This window comes from Ammospiza nelsoni, chromosome 5 (assembly GCF_027579445.1).
Source record: "Ammospiza nelsoni isolate bAmmNel1 chromosome 5, bAmmNel1.pri, whole genome shotgun sequence".
NCBI classification, from domain to species: Eukaryota; Metazoa; Chordata; class Aves; order Passeriformes; family Passerellidae; genus Ammospiza; species Ammospiza nelsoni.
This window is the reverse complement of record NC_080637.1, coordinates 34837593-34858459: the sequence shown is the minus strand read 5'-3', so window position 1 is coordinate 34858459 and position 20867 is coordinate 34837593. Positions and strand designations below refer to the sequence as shown.

At 35.9% G+C, this 20867-nt stretch overlaps 1 protein-coding gene across 4 annotated transcripts in view; it reads right to left on the bottom strand.

The window, feature by feature from the left end:
• Positions 1 to 7348: 7348 nt before the first annotated feature.
• The window catches only part of CPSF6 (cleavage and polyadenylation specific factor 6), a 31844-nt gene continuing 18325 nt past the window's right edge, over positions 7349 to 20867 (bottom strand). For 2 of the 4 annotated variants that reach the window (XM_059471507.1, XM_059471509.1), the window contains 2 exons: positions 20157 to 20351; positions 7349 to 12679 (listed from right to left, as the gene is read on the bottom strand). In XM_059471507.1, the coding sequence (XP_059327490.1) occupies positions 20162 to 20351 (190 nt within the window). In that variant the 3' untranslated portion in view covers positions 7349 to 12679; positions 20157 to 20161. The remainder of the gene's footprint in view (positions 12680 to 20156; positions 20352 to 20867) is intronic. The other 2 variants (XM_059471508.1, XM_059471510.1) reach the window with 1 other exon arrangement.

Sequence of the window (20867 nt, the reverse complement as noted above, 5' to 3'; positions counted from 1 at the left end):
CCTATTTTTACTCTAAGTATGGCCAATCGTAGAGATATAGGTTGATTGAAATAATTAAATTCCTTTTTTAAACCTGATACAAAGGTTTGTTCACCAAAAGAATGGTTAATGGATTTATTATCTAAACATTCACAGGCCTGAATGTTATTACCAAGATGGAAGCACATTTAAGAAACGAAGTGGCAGAACTGGAGAAACTGGCACTGGACATGTACCCTGTGGCAACTGAAATAAAGGAAATCATCTCAAATGCAGAAAGTTTCAACACACTTACTGAATTTCAGAGTCAGATTGTGACTGTGGAGGAAAACTTTTGTTAGAACATGTGGAATGAGAAGAATCTGCATAACAAGATGACATAGGAAAGACTGGAGATGGATGGGATTGTTTGAACTAGGCCACGTTAAACAGGGTCCCGGCTGTAGCAAAGGGCTGCAGCACCCTGAAGAATCTAAGTGCTGAAATCTGCTTCTAGCAAGCTGGTTTTGGGAGCTGCTGTACATGATGTGCCTCCATGCTGTAACTGTTGAGCCCAGCCTGTGTCCAAGCGTGCGGCTTAGGTGAAGTTTGTTCATATGCTACTGGTGTGAAAGGAAAGAGCCACATACTGGGAGCTGGCTGCTCCTCAAAACTGAGCCCTTTACCTGCCAGCTGTCCTTAGATGGCACACACAACACTGTGATACTGGCATACACAACAAATAAATAAAGAACAACTTCCAACTCCAGATTCTCAGCAAAATTACCAGGTTCCTCAGCATCTTTACCCAGGTCAGGTCATTCCAAGATTTAATTCCAAAATTCTGAGGTTTAATTTTCCTCTTTTTTTTTTCTTTTTTTTTTCAAGTTCAAAAGAGTTGGTTATATTTTTATTCTTTGTAAGGGGATTACACACAATCTCATAGGAGTTGACCTTGCAGACGTGTCACGTGAGGCTTTCCTCAAACTTCTTCCAATCCTGGGAAGGACAAACTGTGTGGGCAAAGAGACCACCTGTCCCAAGGATCAAGTGCTGCTGGAGGGAGCACCTGGCTACAAACCTGGCTATAGCAAGGAATGGTATACCATCATCTCTCTCACTAACCCTGTTTTAACAGACTATTAATTTAATTTGATGGTAACGTGGTTTTGGCAAGTTGCTACTTTATCCCCTAAATAAAGTTGCATTTTTAGGAACCTTCCCTTCTTCAGTAATGTACCCAAGTGCCCCTCAATTAAAAATCTGAACTAGCTATTGCTGTAATTATAACCAAAAAAAAGGAGATTATATAGTAGGGGTTAAAATTTTATTTCTAAATTATTTTTGAGTAAAAGGCATAAAACTAATTTTAAAATATGATAAATTACATAACTAAATGGAACAGGCTGGGGATAACTAGGAATTAAGAGGAGAGGCACAGTAGGAATCTGACATGAGAAGTTTATTTTCTGAAGTATCATACTGTTAGCACTGTGAAATTAACACCAGGAAAATTTTCCTGGACTCCTGCTGAGATGGAAGCCAGCAAGCAGATAGCTTTAATCTTATAGAGAATTTACTCTTACATAGAGAGGCTCAAAATGCAGCTTTTAAGAGCTGTTGATAAAACACTGGCCTCTTTGAGTACTTTATGTACTCAAAAAAAGAACCCACCAAACACCTTAGACATTATTTTTAACAGTATCTTCTGCAGGGTTCTGTTAGCCATTCTACACTATTCACCATTTTCAATACCCTTACACTACAGGTCTTGGAGAAAGTAGGGGCTATGCTTCATCTTGCAAAGAATCCAGCCTAAATCACTTTCAGGAAAGTGAGAACTGCAGTTTTAGTTACATAAAGGCTCCAATTAACTTTTTGAGGCGGGAGACAAGTTCCTTACAACTTGACCCATGAAGAAGGATTCTGTTTGGCATGAATGGTCTCCTTTTCTATCCCCTCCCACCAGTGAGGAGCTATAACACATCCAAGCAGAGCCATATATTTTTTAAGAGAAGCACAGGCTGCAGATTGTAAAAGGTGGCAAAGGTAGCTGCCTGTCAAAAGAAGTAAATGGCTACAGGGAAATGGGACACCAGCAAGCCTCAGAAATCAGATTTAAGTATAAGGGTAACCATTCTGAAATGCAGCAGCTCCATAGAGGTCACTGCTCCTTCAGAGGCAAATGCTGCCTGCTCCACAGGGGAACCCACCCTTCTTCAGAAGGGTTTTAGAGATGCATTCCACTACAGGCAACATTTTATCTCCCTGTGTGGACAGTATCTTTTCCCAGTGTCTTAGCACCAAATAAAGGTTTCTAAACCTTAAAGTATTTCAGTAGCAGTGCATCATATAGGGAAACACACACAGGAAATTTAAAAACAGTGCACTCAAAAGGCATTCAGACAACAAACAGGGATTTGGATTTTTTTATGAGATGTCAAGGCAAGGAAAATAGAGATTGTTTATTTTGTGGAAAAGCAGAGTAAAAAGTGACTGCTATCTTCTTAATTTTAGGACAGTTGAGGATTACTACACCTCGTTCTGCTGACAATGCAGACACAATTAATGAGATTATTAATTAGGTGAATAAAGTGGGGGTTTTGTTGCCACTAGATGGCAGAAAGAGCCCTTTTACACCCTTTGATCACATCTACACCATTTTGAACATACCCTTACAGGACACCTAGGGGCCTATCTTCACCACTAAGATGCCGAATAAAAGAAAAAATCTACTCAATGATTGCCAGTGCTAAGTAGATTAAATAGTTTTGGAAAAAATGCTCAGCAATATATAATTTTAAAAACCATCTGTTTACACTGGGTCCTTTCTGTAAAGCTGAGAAGCCTTGTTTGCAAAGAAATTAATTTTACTTCCCACTTACACCAAGTGCACAGGATTTACAAGACTTCCAGCAGTACGATGGGAAGCAAAGTGCTAAAAATTTTCTGCAAATTGTTCACAAGAGATGCATAAACAGGTTCAGATTGAATTAATTGAAAAGAATAGCAATCTTCTATCTGCAGCAAAGAGCTCTGTTTCTACTGGGCTGCATTTGTTTTTCACACTCTCTCAAGGAACAGAAAGAATGGAGAAAAAAGCTAGCATATTTTTGATCAGTTCCTTGAACACCATACACTTTTATGCTTCAGCATTAAGAGCATGAGCTGATCTGCATCTGTTTTCTATAATATTACACATTATGTTACACTGTGTCACTTCTCTGATTCACTTCAGGCTCAAACTTAGTCATTAAAAATCTGTCCAGCAGAAGAGCTGAACAGAAGAGCCCTACACCCTCACTCATCCCAAGGACAGCACCGCATCTCTCAAGCTTGCAACATCCTTGACAAATGTGCTTCATTCCCCAGCTGTCACTCCACAGCACAGCTTCTGCACCTTTCACAAAACCCTCCTTTCTCCCCCAGGCTAAGAAGGAAATATATTCCCACCTTGCTCTCACTTTGGTCTCTGTTGTCTCTTTTGTACATCTCCCACCAAGTTACTTTTCCTGGATGCACAGCAGGCTTATCATCTCCCCATTCCCAGCCATTTACTTACATTTTATAGAAGCCATCACTTGTTTTTGTATCTTCCAAGAGATAAAATAGCTAAAAAATCAATGTGACAGGTAAGTTTTCCTTTTTATGCAGTTCCAGTTCATCTGTCCATCTATTGTGTAACGAAGTCTCCTGAGCAGCTGCAGCCTTACCTATACTCATAGAACATGAATGTGCATTAAGTAATAAATTCTTCACTATGTCTGGAGTAATCTCTGTTGTTAGTCAAGATACATGCAGAAAGTAGTATCATGCTTTAAGAACTTTAGGATGTGCTAAAGCCGTTCTCAGAAGTGTTGAGTGTGCAGACTATATTCCTTTAACACATGTGTGATGCTGACCAGGAGGTTATCTTTACAAAAATGCTAACTGGGCAAAACTTTCTCAATTGACTACTTTATATCGAGGACCATGATACTGCAGGCCTTCCAGGGGACTCAGCTAAATCCCAATGCAAAACAGAGGTCCTGGCCCCTAAATTATTAAACCAGTTTTTCCTCACCTTGCGTGTTGTGATTTGTTTTAGTCGTCCAGAATTTTGGGGTACAGACACTCGGGTGCCTGCACCCGAACTTCATGTAATAATGTTTGTAAAAAAGGCATCTTTGTGATCATGAACTACACACATACCTCTGTCTTCCTTTACTCAGTCTGCACTGGACAAACGTACCTTTTCTAGCTTCATAGACCGCTCTGTTTATTTGGGTGTCTGATTTGCTTTCTGCTGCTCCTCTCTTTTGCAGCTTACCATTTTCCTGGACAAGCTGCAGTATTATTAAACTGTCTGAATGATGAACCAGGAGAAAATTAACACAGAGAACAGCACTAATACTCCAAACCTGAGCATCTCTTTCCAGCCAAAACAAGGGTTAAAAAAGACACTTCCAACTCCTTGCTCAGTGCCTGTTTCCCTGAAGGTGCTCAATATGTCTCACTTCCATAGAGACAAGTTTTTAAAACTAAAGCCTCTCTCTGATCAGTAACTCCTGTACTGACAGTAAACAAAGCAAAATGCCAGCTTTGCAAGAGAAGAAACTTCAGTAGTGCTTTCAGTGAGGCTGGTGCAGAAGAGTTGCAGCAGCAAAAGGGAAGACTTCTTTCTGTAAAAACATCTGTAGAACTGCCTGGGATGCAAAACCCTTAGCAGGAATGCACAGGAACTGCAGAGCTTCCTCACAGAAAAAGTTTCTACAATCCAGTAGTCTCCCTTCGAATGCTGTTAGTGTAACAACAGAGGGCTCACAGAACTATTTTAGGCTCCCCTGCCAAACCTCACAAATGCCTTCCACCTCCCTCTCCTCCCACATAACTAACAGTCAATGTAAGGGCCACACAGTGAGGTTACTCTGCTAACTGCTGCCATGTTCAGGAACAGGTTTATCCTGGTGCGGGTGATTTTGGGTTTTTGGTATTTTTATTTTGCTTCCAACTGTCAGAGGATGTAACAGATGGGAAGAATTAACTCTCTTTGCTGAGGTGGCAAAGAGGAGGCTTCTGCACCAGATTCCACATTGCTAAGCATTGGGGACTCTCCAGTCAGAGAGAAACAAGCAAGGACAATAATCTGAAGCCTGGATTCCACCAGGATCTCTCCCACCAGCTCATCTAGGTCTCTGGGACTTTCAATCTGCAGCAGTTATTAAGAAGATCCTGAAAGAAGTTGGAGGGAAGCTTCTTACAAGCAGAATTAAGCAAGAACATTTTCCTAGTCAGCATAATCAAATTATTTCTATGTCTACAACTCAAAGGATATTTTCCCTAGAGAACTCTCATGGAAGAAAACAAACCCCATACTAGTTACATTACTTTCCCCATTCTCCAATACCATTTCAAAGCATACCTTGATGGTCCCGCGTCCTGGTTAGCTGACCTACGCTTGAACACCTCCACAGTGAACTCATCCACGTACTACTGAATCCTCACTGTGTTTATCTTAGAGTATACATCCCATGTTTTGGGGGACAGGATGCTTTACACTTGTGTCACGTTTCAGCAATAGGAACTGCTGAACACCCTAACTATGGAGAGCCTGGTTCAAACATGGCTTAAAGAAGAGGCCATGAAAGTATACAGCTGATGGAAAAGTAAAAGGCAGTTGTAAAGCAGCAGTTCCCAGGCTTGATTTTGTAAATAACTAGGTTCTCAGGCACCTTTTCTATAAACAGCAGGATTCTCAGACAGTCTTCTCATAACAGTCCTTGGCTGCTCTGGGAACAGATATGAAGGTTTTGAGAACTTTTCATATCACAGTGAGAACACTAATTTTGGTTTCAATAAACAACCACGGGTATTGTAAACAAAAGGAGGGGTTAGAGTTTTCTCTGTAACCTATCGTGAGCTCGGATTTTGCAATATGCATGAAGTTAATTAACACTATTATAAAAGGTGACTGATTTGATCAATAAATCGGAGACGATGCTGATCAACAAAGATGGGTCGTCTCCCTTCACTTCAACACCTAACCTGGAGGAAAATTGCAGGAAGATACTTTCAGAATCAAGAGTTCACAATGATTTCCCCCTCTGCTCTTAACCCAGAGGAAAGCCTGGAGTCCCCTAACCCCACCAGCCACAGCCCAACACCACTTCCATCTCTGTCCAAATTTTCACATGGTTGTCGAAACCAGGCTACAACACATAATCACATTAAGAACTCAGGTTGTTACAGTGAATTCTGACACAGTACAGTAAACTCAGTGGCCAAGCTGGCTTTGCTATCCTATGGTTTGCTATTTGGACAAATAATGTCTGAGCCCTTTAGAGCAAGTGAATGCTCTTTCCATTACTGTCAGTTTGGAGTGATGCCCCAAGAAATTCAGGTTAATTTTCTAATGAACATTTTGTTTTCTCTAAAGAGACCTGTACAGTTCCACATTGGGTTTAAACACAGTCATGAATGTTTGTTCTTCCAAGCCAATTAGATTAAATTTTTTACCTTTTTTTTTTGAAACTCTGATTTTTTTCTGACAGGAACACCAGCGTTCTCACATAATCTTACCACTGTCAAATGGCAGAGGCTCATCACATGCCAAAGGTGGAGCCAACAGCATAGAAAATGATACCAGTAATCTAAGATGGTACAATGGATCTAGCTTGTTTTGTGCCAGAGTGAATGAACTTTGACAAGTATTATGAATATGGAAGTTCACCACTAGAATGGCACAGTACAGCAATCAAGTGGCTTTGTGTTTGTAACACAGTGATGTGTTTTATGTAACACAATGTTCTGCTTTAACAGTTAAAATATTTGCCCATGTAACCCCAGTATCAAGAGTAGTTTTAAATCATCAGAGGATGGTTACTGTCACTAGTACCAAACCAGTATTTGGCACAAAATGAGCTGACAGCAATTCAACCCGCCATACAGCTGTTTTACAGCCGCTGTTTAACACTCACATGCTCTGCAATGATTAACATTTGCCAGGTAAAGTCAAAGCAAAAAGAGAAAGTCCACAGCTCCAAACATTACTATACTGATGTTGGAGTCTGAAAATGTAATTTTAAGAGACTGAAATTGCTTTATGTACATGCTTATTTTATTCCCTTTAGTTAAAAGACTTCATGTGGGGGCACTGTATTTTACAGAAAAATAAGGTTAGCTTAAAAAAAGTCTGCACTACTCACTGGTTGTAAACTCTAAAAAGTCCAGATAAGGATAAGAGCTAGTATAAACTATTTCTAGATTCAGAAGTAATTACAGCACAGAATCTAGCTGTAAGTATCTTAGAATGTCCACCCTCCAAGTTTTAATGTCTGAAAATTTGAGAAGTCTGGCAATAATGAGAATTGCGAAGAAATTAGACAAGCTGAAATGAAGACAGACAAAAGTATTTTTTAATATAAAAATGGTCTTTATTTCTTCAATACAAGGTAAACTACTATTGCAGTTTAAGACCAACACAAAAGTTGGACAGCAAATTGCTTAACAGTCTCCTAAAGGCTGAAAAAAAGAAACCTATGAAAGCTAAAAGTTGTGCAATATTTCAAGTATAACATCTAAAAAAATGTAATTATCCCTAAATTTACAGATTATTTAAGTACCTCTGCTGAAAATGTATTGAAATCCACATTTGCTAGGATACCATCTTACCTTGCAGAGAAATAGAGGTCTCCAAAAACTGCAGTATTCAACAGACTCTTTGGCCTGCCAGCATCAGGGAACTGTTTACTATATATATAAAATCCTTTGGAGTCAGGCATTCTGACAGGCATCCATTTCCTTATATTTTGCAATGCAATTCTGCATTCCACCTTGGACAACCCCCTCCTGTATTTCAAACCATTTCTTGAATATTTACTCATATATCCTTGTGCAAAGCAGGAACCAGGAAATGGAATGGTACAGGAAGACAATACAGCCTTTTGTTTAGAAAGTCAGCAGTGCTGGTAATCATCATAAAAATGTTAGAGTATACCAAATAGGAATGTATTTCACCTTCAAAACACTTGGCTTTTTTTTTTTTCCTTTCTTTATTATTTTAAAAAAGGACAACTGCAGTAGTAAGGAATATGAATTTGCAACCACTTATATTTATAAAAGCACACACATTCCTCATTTTCTTACATATGAAGATCAAAGGAATGTCTGTTTCATAATGTGATAATAATATGCACAGTTTAAAATATTTTCTATTACAAAATACTGTGTACAAGAGGGTGAGGCTGAAGTCTATTGAATATACTCTAAATTACTGAAATTATGTAAAAATCACATTACATGGTACGAATAGATAGGAATTTTTACAACTTAAATGCTCCACTCCATCAGGATCAAAAGTATATGTTTACTATTTTCAAGAGACTTCTGTAAAATTAGTGTATTTTGAAGATTTAAGCACAGGCATATGCATCATCCCAGAACCCACTGCAATCACTGGGGCTACAGAAAGGGTTCATGAATTAACAAACGTATTATATATAAATGGAATAAGGAGCTTTATTGCATTTTGTCCAACATGGGGGAAAACAAATCCCACACGAACATCAAACTGATAAGCTTCTATACCCCAAACTGCTCCTTAGTAAATTTATCCTCTATAGCTAAATGGAAATCTAAAAATACATGGGATGTCAGACCTTAATAGGGTATGGGGAAGAAAGGGGAGGAAGGCAAAACAAGTACAAAACCAAGAAAACCCCAACTCAACACCCCCATCCACCCCAAGCTAGTCCGAAGTATTAATTGCAAAGCATCATAATTGCAAGAGACAGTATTTCTGCATAAACATCATGATTCATCAGCATGCTGCAACCATTATGTTCAAGACCTGTGCAGTTAATTACCAAAATAATTTGAATCTCAACTGAATCCACATTGTTTCTTTTCTATATTACAATCCTTATTTTAGAAAGAATTCAAATTAATTCATATTTTTATATAGACACTGGCCTGCACTTTCCTTCTCTAAAATCTTGAAGAGTTTCAATGCAGAAGCAATTTAGTGTCTCAGATCTCTGAAGAGTACCAGTCCTAAATGTGCATGTTTTATATTTAAATCTACATGACTGACAGTATCTTAATGAGCATTGTATCAGGAAATTTAAGGCTGTATCTCAGTTCACACAAGAACCAAAGACAATTTTAACAGGCTATGTATAAAATTCTATAAATAAAAATGGGAGCAATGTCTGTTTAACCTGTACACAAAGAGCAAGTGGATAAGGAAAGAAAATCAGGAATTAGGTATTTCTACAAAGAATGCCATGTATTTTACTAGAAACACAGATGACAAGTATATACAACATTTAAATCTCCAATTATCCACATACAACTAGGAAAAAAAAACATTTACAAGGGTTTGTGTATGCAACTAAACAATCAGGTAAAAAAATACAGTTAAAAAAACTAAGCCTCACCAATTTCAAAGGAACAAAACAAGAAAGTACTCAGTCCATAAAGAAAAAAGCTAATGTCTAAACTTAATAAAAATATCTTGTTTAACACAAAAAACAACAGCTATCCTAGCTTATAAGCCACACTGTAAATAAAAATCTGAAGTTCTGACAAACATTTTCCAAAATGCCATCAGAACAAAAAATATTGGCACAGAAAGCAAAAAAGGAATGAGGGAAAAAAGAAAGACTGCACAGTTTCCAAAATGCTATGTTGTTCTTCTTAAGTACTTTGACCTGTCAAAATGCATAATCCTGTAAAAATTTTACTTTAAAAAAACCACCCTCTACTTCTAAAAAATAAACCATCAAAACAAAATCTGTTGGTAAAGCACCACCACCCCTAAGTCACTACTTGTTAGTTTTGTCTTTCAAGATAAAGGACATAGCCTTTAGATAATATTTTCAATGTTACTTATAAACTCAATATTTGAAAAAAATTAAGTATTTCCTCAGAGATGATTTCATCCTTTCATCAGCAAAAGGAGATGAAATACAACTGAATGAATATTAAACAGCAGTAGCCATCACGGCATCACCACCATTCAGCAACTTTCCAAACTGCCATTTCCTGCACGTGTACAGAAAATTGCAGGAACCTTTAGTAAACCAAGACTTGGTAAAAATTCTACTACAGATCCAGTTACACATGATGTACATTAGGCATATTCCTTTTTGGTGTTTATCAGGGTCTTTGGATTTTTTCTGTACACTTTTTTGTTTTATAAAAAAAAAATCTAACAAAGGAAGCTCACTACAACAAGAGAGTATTACCTAAAATGCAACACAGTACATTTATCTGTTAAAACTAAGAATCTGGAGAATAGGCAGAAATAATGGGCTTCATACAGGGATCTCATCTCTCAGGTCACAATGGTCATTCTGTTTAACTTACATTATTTACCCCCTGCTATTCTCTCCCTGCTATTTCCATTGCCAGCAATGGAAATATGTGAGTGAGAAATGACAATCTATGTAAAAAGAGCAACAGTCTCAAATCTATTTCAATGTGGACTAAAATATCAGCTCCTACATAAAATGCTTGTAAACGTTACTTTTATTTTAAAATTTCATATATCTACGCAATGGAACACTACTTACCTGCTGCTTTTCCAGTATTAGCTATTCCCCATTTAACTGCTACAGGCAGGTAATTTCTTCCTTAAAGTTATTACACACGGTAGTAAACAATGTTTTTAAGTAAAGAAAACGAAGTTACAACAGTACTGTTTGTAACCAATACCTATTCACAAAAAAAGCAAGAAGTGATTCATGACTTGCTTGATACAACTTTCAGTTTTACAAAATATTTAAAGGCAGTTTTCATTTTCAAACAGGATTAAACAAAGACGTGAAATATCTTCTCAGAAGCAAATAGTTCAATTAACACCAGTGATCCCATGCGTGAGGAACTGAGGTACACAGTTTAAGAAAAAAAGAAAAAGGGGCGAGTCTGAAGCTGTAGCCAAGTGCAACAGCATCAACCTGGCTGCAGGAAACCTGGTTCAATAGTAGGTGCCAAAAATATTAGAGCATTTCAGGCTTATGCAAAACTTTAGCAGTTGCAGAAGCTACTGGCCCCAACTCAGTAAAGCATAAAAATCACTCACATATGCAAATACAACACTTAAAGCATATGTTTACATTTCTTGAAATCTATGAAATATAAGCACATGCTTTATACGCTCTGGAAAACCAAACAGATTTAAATGCTTTCCTGAACAGGGTAACATTTTAAGTCAGCTGTAAAATCTTCAAAATTGGTAAAAAAGAAATCAAGAGGCTTCTAAGAGTTGCCTCTTAAAGCCATCTGAGGTCTTGAAACTTAACTTAAAACATTAAGTGCAGCTATTTGAACGAGTGACAACTCCAAGAGTGTGTCTGTTACATAACATTTTACAATAGACTAAACGCGAGCCTTTGTGCAAGGCTGACTGAAATGAATCTTTTGCAGCTTTTATGAAATTTGCTTGCATTTGACACTTGATGAAATTTAAAACAAATTCTTTAATTTGACGCCTACTTTCACTGAGTGCTCCATTAATTTGTTTTTAGGTAAATTTACAAAACCTCATCTGACAAATTTAATCAGTGCCATTTTTTGCTAAAGACATTTTAAATATTGCCCACTGGTGAACAAGGACATACAAATGTACCTTCTCTTTTATATGCACGTGTGAATAAACCCCAAAGTATTAAGAAAATACCAAACCCATGAAGTCATAAAAATGGTAACATCTTGTTTCTTCTGGCACATTTCTATGTATACAACTATGTACAGACTGCTACGGCCTTGGGGGTGGACAGGGAACACACACAAGCACTATTACTATAAAACTGTAAACAACTGCAGGATTTGGGGTGTTTTAAACCTAACCTTTCTACCCCTTATTATGGGCAGTTTAAGTTCATATGAACAGTTTAAGTTTATATTAACTCTAGTGTCAATCAGGATCAAGGCTGTATAAGAGATAAAAATTTCAGTGTGCTAAAAATCACAGACCTGGGACTATTTCACCTCAGAACAACCAACTACAGAGAGCTGCAGTTTTTACAGTTTTATAAGTCAATTAGCAAATTCACAAGCCACCTAGGTAAACACTGCTAAAAAGCAAAACAGAATTAAAGGTTTCACTTAACCACCTATTTTTGTATCAAAATTGAGTGGGAGAGCGCAACATTAGTATGTTTAACTCGCTGAATCCAAGATTAGGCTGAGGCATAGGCAAGAACTATTGCGATGTTTCTGAAGACAGCATCAATGTTTTCATTGTAACATTATCTTTAAATATTGCTGAACACATGACTTTCCCTGAGGTGTAAACATCAAATAACTTGAACAGCTTTACACATCAGCCCCATTAAACAGTTTATTACAACACTACATCTACTGTAATCAGTGGTGCTGTGTACAGACATTATATGAACAGTTTAACATGAACAAACTACTATAAAAACAAGCATTTACTTGACTTTTTTCAATTGCTTGCACATTATAATTGCCAAATGTATATAACCAGTAATAAAGTTGCAAAAGCTATAAGGTTTAAATCACACAGGTTTCCCTCAAATAAAACAGTTAAGCAACATAAAAAAGTAAAAGAGCTACTGGTTACCATGTATGCAGATTTGCTTTATTCAGATCTATTCCTGTTCATATTATCCATGAATCCTTACAGGCTCAGTTCAATCACATGAAGCAAACTGCTGGACAAGCATCTTTCCTTGAAGAATGTATCTTGTCTTGCATGCTGTTCCTCTTCCTTCAGCTGTAATGTGTCAAAATTTGTGATGTAGATTTTGCTACTCCCCAAAACACACAGAAAATTGTTGGCTTATCTATACATACACAACTCGTGCATCTACTTCACCGTGATGTTAACTAACATAAAACACCCAGAAGCAGTAGCTACTCATTTGAAGTTGTTTTCTAATACAGTAATTAAAAATAAGATTAATGCTGTTGAACAATGAAGTTGAAAGAATATAAACTTCACAGTTAAAGTATTGATGATAAAGAAATAACTACTGCTTCTGTGTCTGACTGCCAAATTTATATAGAACACTTGCTAAAGTATGCACTCTGCAAGAGTAACTGAACAAGAATTTAAAGTAATTTTACCACAATTAGATTTTTACATTTTTACCTGCCCACTTACATAAGTTTTAATATGGTTTGACATTTAAGTAATTAATTGATTATATAATGAAGTGGATGGCTCACAGCTCAGTAACATTTAAAAGCACACAGAATCCGACACCAGTACTTCAAAAGACTAGTGGCAAGCTGGATGGGGTTCACATCTAAAAATACACACTTGCAGTTATGCACAAGAACCCACTTCTCAATTAATACAATGTAGATTTGCAGGTTTCCTCACCTCCTTGCCCTTGAAAAAACCCCAAGCCCTACTTCCTGTTCTCATCTATTTTGGCAAATCAAGGAACCACACAATTCAAAGTTAATTACTGTAAGAGTTCACAAAATACTTGGGATAGTATAATTTCATACACTGGATTTCAGTTGAATTCCATTACAAAACAATTAGCTACCTTAATTTCATTAATAATTCACAATTTCAACACTCAATTTCAAAATAGTTTCAATCAAGGTCTTTTAAAAACCCAACACATTAAATTATTCATTTGAAAACCAAGGCATTTAGAGAAGCAATTTCATGAACATGCAACAGTACACAGCTGTCAAATATTCTTCTATTAGTACAATATTTTCAAAGCTGGGAAAACTAAGTATGCAATTTTTCTTCATTTCCTCAAAATGACTGTTAACAATAACTTTTAAAAATTCCAAAGTATAACCAAGTATATCCTATACACTATAGTATGCACATAAACTAATCCCGATCAGTAAGTGAAATGTCTTCTCTTATTCACAGATTTTGTTCCCAGGTCCTGAATGCATCAACAACTACTTCTGGGGAAGTTCCTTCCCCAGAGGCCAGTGTTTCCATGGGAGTTATGTATTTCTGAAATTAATTAGTAGCAAAGCGACAAGGTGCTACCTCCACAAGAAAAACACGTTGGGAGCTGTGAGCTAAGTTAGCACAAACAGACAGGAGAGAATCTCAGTTTTCTAGTGGAGAAAGTCAGTACTTGACAGCTGTGAGACTGCACATCAGAATTTGCTGCTCTCATCATACAATTGCTGCAGCTAGAATTATGGATCTTGATTATGTCTACGGCAACAGTTAACAGATCCAAAGTGCCCTATATAGGATTTAATACTACCATAAGAAAGCTTCAGTTCCTGGGAATAATTTGCTATATCTGTAAAGGTACTTATGGATCTACAGGAACTTTAAAGAATGCACAATAAAGTGAATTTAGGATTAATGCTTTTTGGTATAGGGCTTTTAAGATGGTCAGCGCCACACTGAGCCTTTATTTTTAAAAACATGACCAACTAAAATCCAAAGTAGTGTACATTTCAGTTCCAAGTATTCTGCCACTGTATCTTGGCAAAACTGGAAACTCCTGTGGTTCCAAAAATAAATAAATCTGTATGGATTATACCTGCATGCTCAGCCTTTTTCAGTATTCTACAAGCAAGTAGAATATTGAAGAAACAAAAAACATTTAAAAAAATTAAATCTCTAGTCAGTATTTCTTGGCATCTTTTCCATCTGCCTCAAGCTCATACATAAGCTATCTGTCCCAAGCATGTGTTAGATTTGTACAATTTAACACCAGACAGCAATCAGTTTCTCAGCATTTCTAGCAAAATTTACCAACTCTAACCAAATTTCAGACTTCAGTGTTGAATGGAAATTTTGTGGTTTAAAAGTTAGGGGTTTATGCCAGAACATTGCACAAATGAAATCCCAGAACTTGAGTGATCAAACATTTCTATATTTATGCAAGATGCAACTTGAGCACTTTTTTACCCACAAAAACACATTCTTACAACAAAACCCCAGTAATTTCTTATATATATATATATATATATATATATCAAAAGCATCTTGCAATAGCAGCTCTAATTTTTCCCTTTAATTCAAATTATCCAAACATTCACATAAAAACTTTAAACAGCCTTTAAAAGTTTGAAAATTCTACAGCAATTTTAAAGCTGTATATACATACAACCCTCAAATTTTATTATAGTAGTTTATTTTCAGAGATTGGATTTCAATCTCACATGTTCACATTTCAGTAAAATGCACAAGATACATTTGTTATTATATCCTAGACGCTCCTATGAATTACTTAATGTAATTCTCCTTTATTTTATTCTATACATGAAGAAAAAGAAATACACAAACAAAAAAATCCCAGAGAAAATACCAGCTTAAAAGCCAAAAATTTCTTTTTACTTTAACCTACATGCCAGAACATCACAAAATACCCCAGATATTCTGATGCTTTAGCTGTAACATAGCGAGCAAGAAGGAATTTCAAGCTTGACTTTCTATTTGTCTTTCAGCATGTAAGCACAGATACTCATGTGGTTCTGTTCACTGTACACATACAGACTATTTAATCAGCACTAGCATCTTCTCACATTTGTTGCCTGTTACCCCCTCTTATTTTGAGTGTACTTACCTGCTGTCTTTGCTCAGTCTTAGTGTATAATTTAAGATCAACACAACAACAATTTCATGACTGTATATCAATAATTTTACATGGGGGAAAATCCTCCTAAACTAACTTGTCAGGTATCTTTCTTCTATTATCCCAGCCTATCTATTCATCAAAACTAACTGATTAAGAGAGAGGTGCGTTCAGGAAATGCAATCTTTAGTTTACAGGTTAAAAAGATATTAATTATTAGCAAGTATTTTTCATATTCATATATGAGGGAGAGACAAAAAGGTAGATCAAGCTGCCACATGTGTCTCTTCTTTTTTTTTGGTAAAAAGAAATCTTAGTTCTCAAACCACAATGAGCAAAAGTAAAAAAGTTTTTTTTTTTCATTCTTTGAAGAACATTGGCAAACCAACATTTTCACTACTGTATTTCATATGCGTAAAAGTTTCTTGGGGAACTTTTCACACAGATCAAATTTGTCAAAACTAATGAATTCACAAATAAAGAAGCCCAGGATATGAGGAAAAAAAATATAAGTGTGTCTACAGACACCTCAGAAGTCAGTAAAATTACAGCAACATATTTATGGAAAAAAGTAATAAAAGTTATTCATTTGAAAATAAGTGGCATAAGATATTATGTTCATTTTTGAAATCCTCTTTTCACCGTCAAGAAAATCAATTCATCACTGAACATTAATAGACAAACTCTGTATTTCTGGAAAGCACCAGAGTAATAGTTAAAACAGATTTTAAGAAGCACATAAACCAGGGGCACTGCTTGCCCCTATTCATGTTATGCTGGATTGCAAATACTGAATCAGATGCACAAAGCATCATTTCTCTGGTGAATGCTAAATACAGAAGAATAGTGCCAGCCCCAAATAAAACACACAGTTAAGAAAAAAAGAAAGAAATTAGGTAAACAATATTAATAATAGTTCAACACTGAGACCTGATATAATTCTAGACAGGTATATATACCCAGGTCTTGAACAATGTTACCACATGATTCGCTTAATATTAACTAGAACCTTATTATTAAAATAGCCTATTAAAAGCAAGCATTTGCCAATTCATTCCAAGTTTTCTTAAAAGGCTAATTTCATACTTCACTTGATGTTTAAGTGGTTATTACCACAGTTACAGAACCGTTCCAACTTAGAGAAGCAAAAATATAATGAATACTATGTACTATGTAAGCCATCAGTACCACTTCCCCTCCTACTAACACAAAAACATCTAACCATGTTATTTCTTCAATCACTCTAAAGCTGAAAGTAATTTCAGAGTGATCTGAGAGCAGAAGAAGCATACAAGCCTCAAACTTCAAATTATTTTGCTTACAGTGGTTTGAGAGCAGAAAAATCAGAGAATAAACATGAAATATGGAGTACAAAGTCTACATACATATCAACTGTTACAATGCTGTGGTTTTGTCTTTGCAATTCAATCCAAATTCAGTTTAAATAGGAAATAATCAATCAACCCAGTAACAAAAACATAAAATGAAAAACTTAACATTCAGCAGTTATAGAAATCCAGACAGATTAAGATTGGGACAACGTATCAGCTAGAAATACATTATTGATTCTCAGTTAAAAAAAAATTCTGCCTAACAAGTCAGGACTCATGCTGATGAAGTTACATTACTATTCTGTTTGTACACATTAATTCTGCTAAATATCGTTCTATTGGGTTCTCAGTTTTTTTGATTTATACAGGTTAGACACTTGTCTTAAATCCATTGTTCTCTTTTATTATTTAAAACAATAATATCTTTTATAATTATATTTGCTTTCTATGAGCAAAGGCAAGATGTTCCAAAGAAGCATTCAGTTTATAGTAATTCAGGAGAATGGGTTGTCAATGTACATGAAGTTTTACTCAAGTGAAGGCACAAAAATCTTGCAACAATTTGATTTTAAATCATGAAGTGTACAAACAGAAGTGTAAATAAATACCTGATATGGTACAACTAAACTTTTAAAAGTTTTGCTGTTATAAACATATTTTGTAAGTTATTCCAATTTAAGCCATCTCTATAAATGTAATACAGAACAAACAGAATTTCACTGTTCACAAAAGTTTTCACAATGGACCCTCAGAATCCTTCTGAACTAGACGTGTAACATTTTGGAAAAAATGCCAGTACAGTATCACAGTCATGACTATAGGTACACAATAAAGGAGAAATATAAGTGCCATTCATAGGGTGCAGGCACAGAGGCAACTTCATGTTTTCTGGCAAAACACAGTAATATGGGGAAAAACTCGTTTCAGCACTGTTGATATTTATAAATGACTGAGTGTTAAATCAGTTTATGAATATTATTCAATGTAAAAAATGAAACAAAAAATGTATGGGAACATACATCTTAGTGAAAATGAAACATACAAACCAGGAGATAACTGTATTTCTTTTATATGTGCGTGCGTGTGTATAAATATATAAAAACAAAACTACAATAAAGCTCTTCTTCATTAAGACAGAAACAAGACAAACTGTTTACAATTTAACTTAAAAAAATTCCAAATGCTTTACTTTACATGTAGGATACTAAATTTGGCATTTAAATCAAGTTCTTAGGACCTATTTTCTTTGCACAAGGGAATCTTACCAAGTCCCCCTTTTGAAAGAAAAGAGAAATCCCAGCACACAACAAAGCTGAAGGATCTTGCAAATATAAAGCCCACCTGAACTGAGACTGAAATCACAGCCTCAGTGCAAATTATGCTTCAGAAATTATAAAATGCAACCTAATGCTGTTTGACATATATTCTTGGGGTAAGAGTAGGAAATCTGTACTTGGCACAGTAAATCTGGATCTATGTGCATAACACTAAATACACAAAAATCAAAGCTAGATCAGTAAATTATGCCAAGGGTTAAAAAAAAATTATCTTTCATTTTTCATTCCAGGCTATTAGCCATTTTTAGTATGCTTTACTCATCTCCACCAGAAGGAAAACACTCTGGAAACGTATCCATTACTCAGCTCAATGGTTACCTCTATTAGTAACAACTATTTGCAAATATCAAAAATATGCAGCTACTATAAAAGGCAAAAACCCAGTTCAACAAAAGAAATTACATTTACTTTTGTTATACCTGTATTTTTACATTCTCTTATTTTACAATTAAGAACCAGAGTTGATATTTTTACTAAATTCCAGAAATATTTCTACCAATCCATTTTTAATGGCAAAAAGTAGCACTAACAGAAATATACTGCCAACTTTATTTCAGCTGCCACGTTTCACCTTCCTATTTAAGCCTTTGATTCCCCTTCTTTAGGTCTGTTATTTCTTTTTGTGTCCCCTGCTCGTACATGAATCTGAGACAACATCCCACTTAATTCTCAACACACTTAGAGCATTTACTACCATAATTTGTTCTCTCCCAGAGGAGTGGCAGTGACACAAAAAGCCTGACTGAAAGACTAACATTTAACACATACAGAACTGTATTTTCACTTAGGACTATACTACATTTTATTTGACTTTTGTAAGTTTTGCTCTGTAACATCTATAAATGAACTCCCATGAATAAAAAATACATGCAAATCTGGAAACTAAATCTGAAGTTAAATGTAAGACATGGAAGCTGGGCAGACAGGCATGTCTACAAAATTCAATTTCAGTGCAGATGTAGTGGAAGTTCTTTCAAGAAGAGAAAAGGCCACTGGAGAGCCACTACTATGGTTGGTTGGTTTTTTTTCAATTGTCAAATATAAGGAATCATGGGAATTAGGAATCAACCCTAAAAATGGTACATTATATAATGTCAACATTTCTATGTATTTTAAAGCAGTGCACTGAAAAAAATCATTGTTTAGTGTGCTACTCTAGCTGTCTAGACATTTGATGCATACAAGACTTCAGATACATGAAACAAAAGAGCGTGTTAGTTTGTGAACAACCAGAAAAGAATTCCAGTGTTACATATTTGTTTACTAGTCTTCAGAAAATGACTTTACTACCAGAAGGGGGACGGACTGAAAAATCAGGGTGGTGGGCAGCAACTTGTAATAAATTTTACTGAAGGTTAATACCTGGATTTAGCTAGAAAGCAGAAGATACTGACAGGTCACATTTCATAACATAAAGAGCAAAATGTGGTTATATTTCCTGAATTTGACTAAAACTCACCAAGAAAAAAAATAAAATAAAAGCAACACAAAACAAAACAACAAAACCCACAAAATCACCACCGCACTTGTGCAAGGACAACTGTATGGACACTGAAATAATCCACACACAATCTATGAAGGGCTAAGTGCTACAGTCTTTACAGAAGTATAATTTAAAATACAAAATTAGTATTTTTAAATACAATTAAGAAATGAAACTGTAAAACTCATAGAATCTTTCAAGATTAAAAAGAGAACAGTCTGACTTATTGCCTTTTTAAGAAGTGGTTCAATCACGTTTCATAAAAACTGAGAACACTATTATCAGCCAAAATAAGAGAAATGGCATGCAGAATGTAGAAGATAATTGCAAAAATACCTGCTCCCTCTCAAGATGAGTTAATTACCTGTTATTACTTACCTATGCTCATGTCAGGTGCTGCAAGAAGAAAGTGATTCAGTACATACTGAAGGATATTTAAATCCAGACATGAATGGTATAAATAAATTTAGAGTGTTTTTTTTAGTAAGTTGGTGAAGCTCAAGAAGACAAAAGAAATGCTCACCTTCTTTAACGGTGACGATATTCTCTCTCTCTGTCCCGTTCTCTGTCACGATCTCTGTCACGATCGCGGTGCCTCTCCCTCTCCCGGCTCCTTTCCCGGTAATAGTCATCGTGACGGTCTCTACTACGTGATTTGTGCCGCCTACTTTTTTCTCGTGACCTACTGTGGTCCCTCTCTCTGGATCGCTCACGTCTTCTAAAAGAAATTACTTCATTAATTTTTTTCTTCAAAATATTTGCCATCCCCATGCCGGTTTTGTACTCTGCTTACGAGTAAGAATTTGATCAAAAATAGGTATAAGGGTAGGATCTGTTCATTGTGACGCAGGTATGTTTTTGTATATAACATTAAAGATGCCTGGTACAAACAGTGGTGGCTAAGAACTCAGTTACAGGTAGTAAGGGGCTCCCACTTTCTAATGTAGCAAGGAGAAGTCAAAGTACATACTCAGAATGGAGGATGACTGAAATCAGCTAGGGGAAATGCACCACATATCAAACAATCACTACAACATGGCTGCTAATCTGCATTTGGAAAATAGGGGCCAAAACCACTAAATAAAACTAAGAGCTAAATTGAAGCTAGTCAGATCAATTTTGAAAAGAGGGTAATGAAAAGGCAGCTTTCCTAGGTTCAGGAAATCTTTATTTGGTTCCTTCACACATTTCCTGTGCAACTCAGCAAATCACTGACTTCTTACAAGCCTTAGTT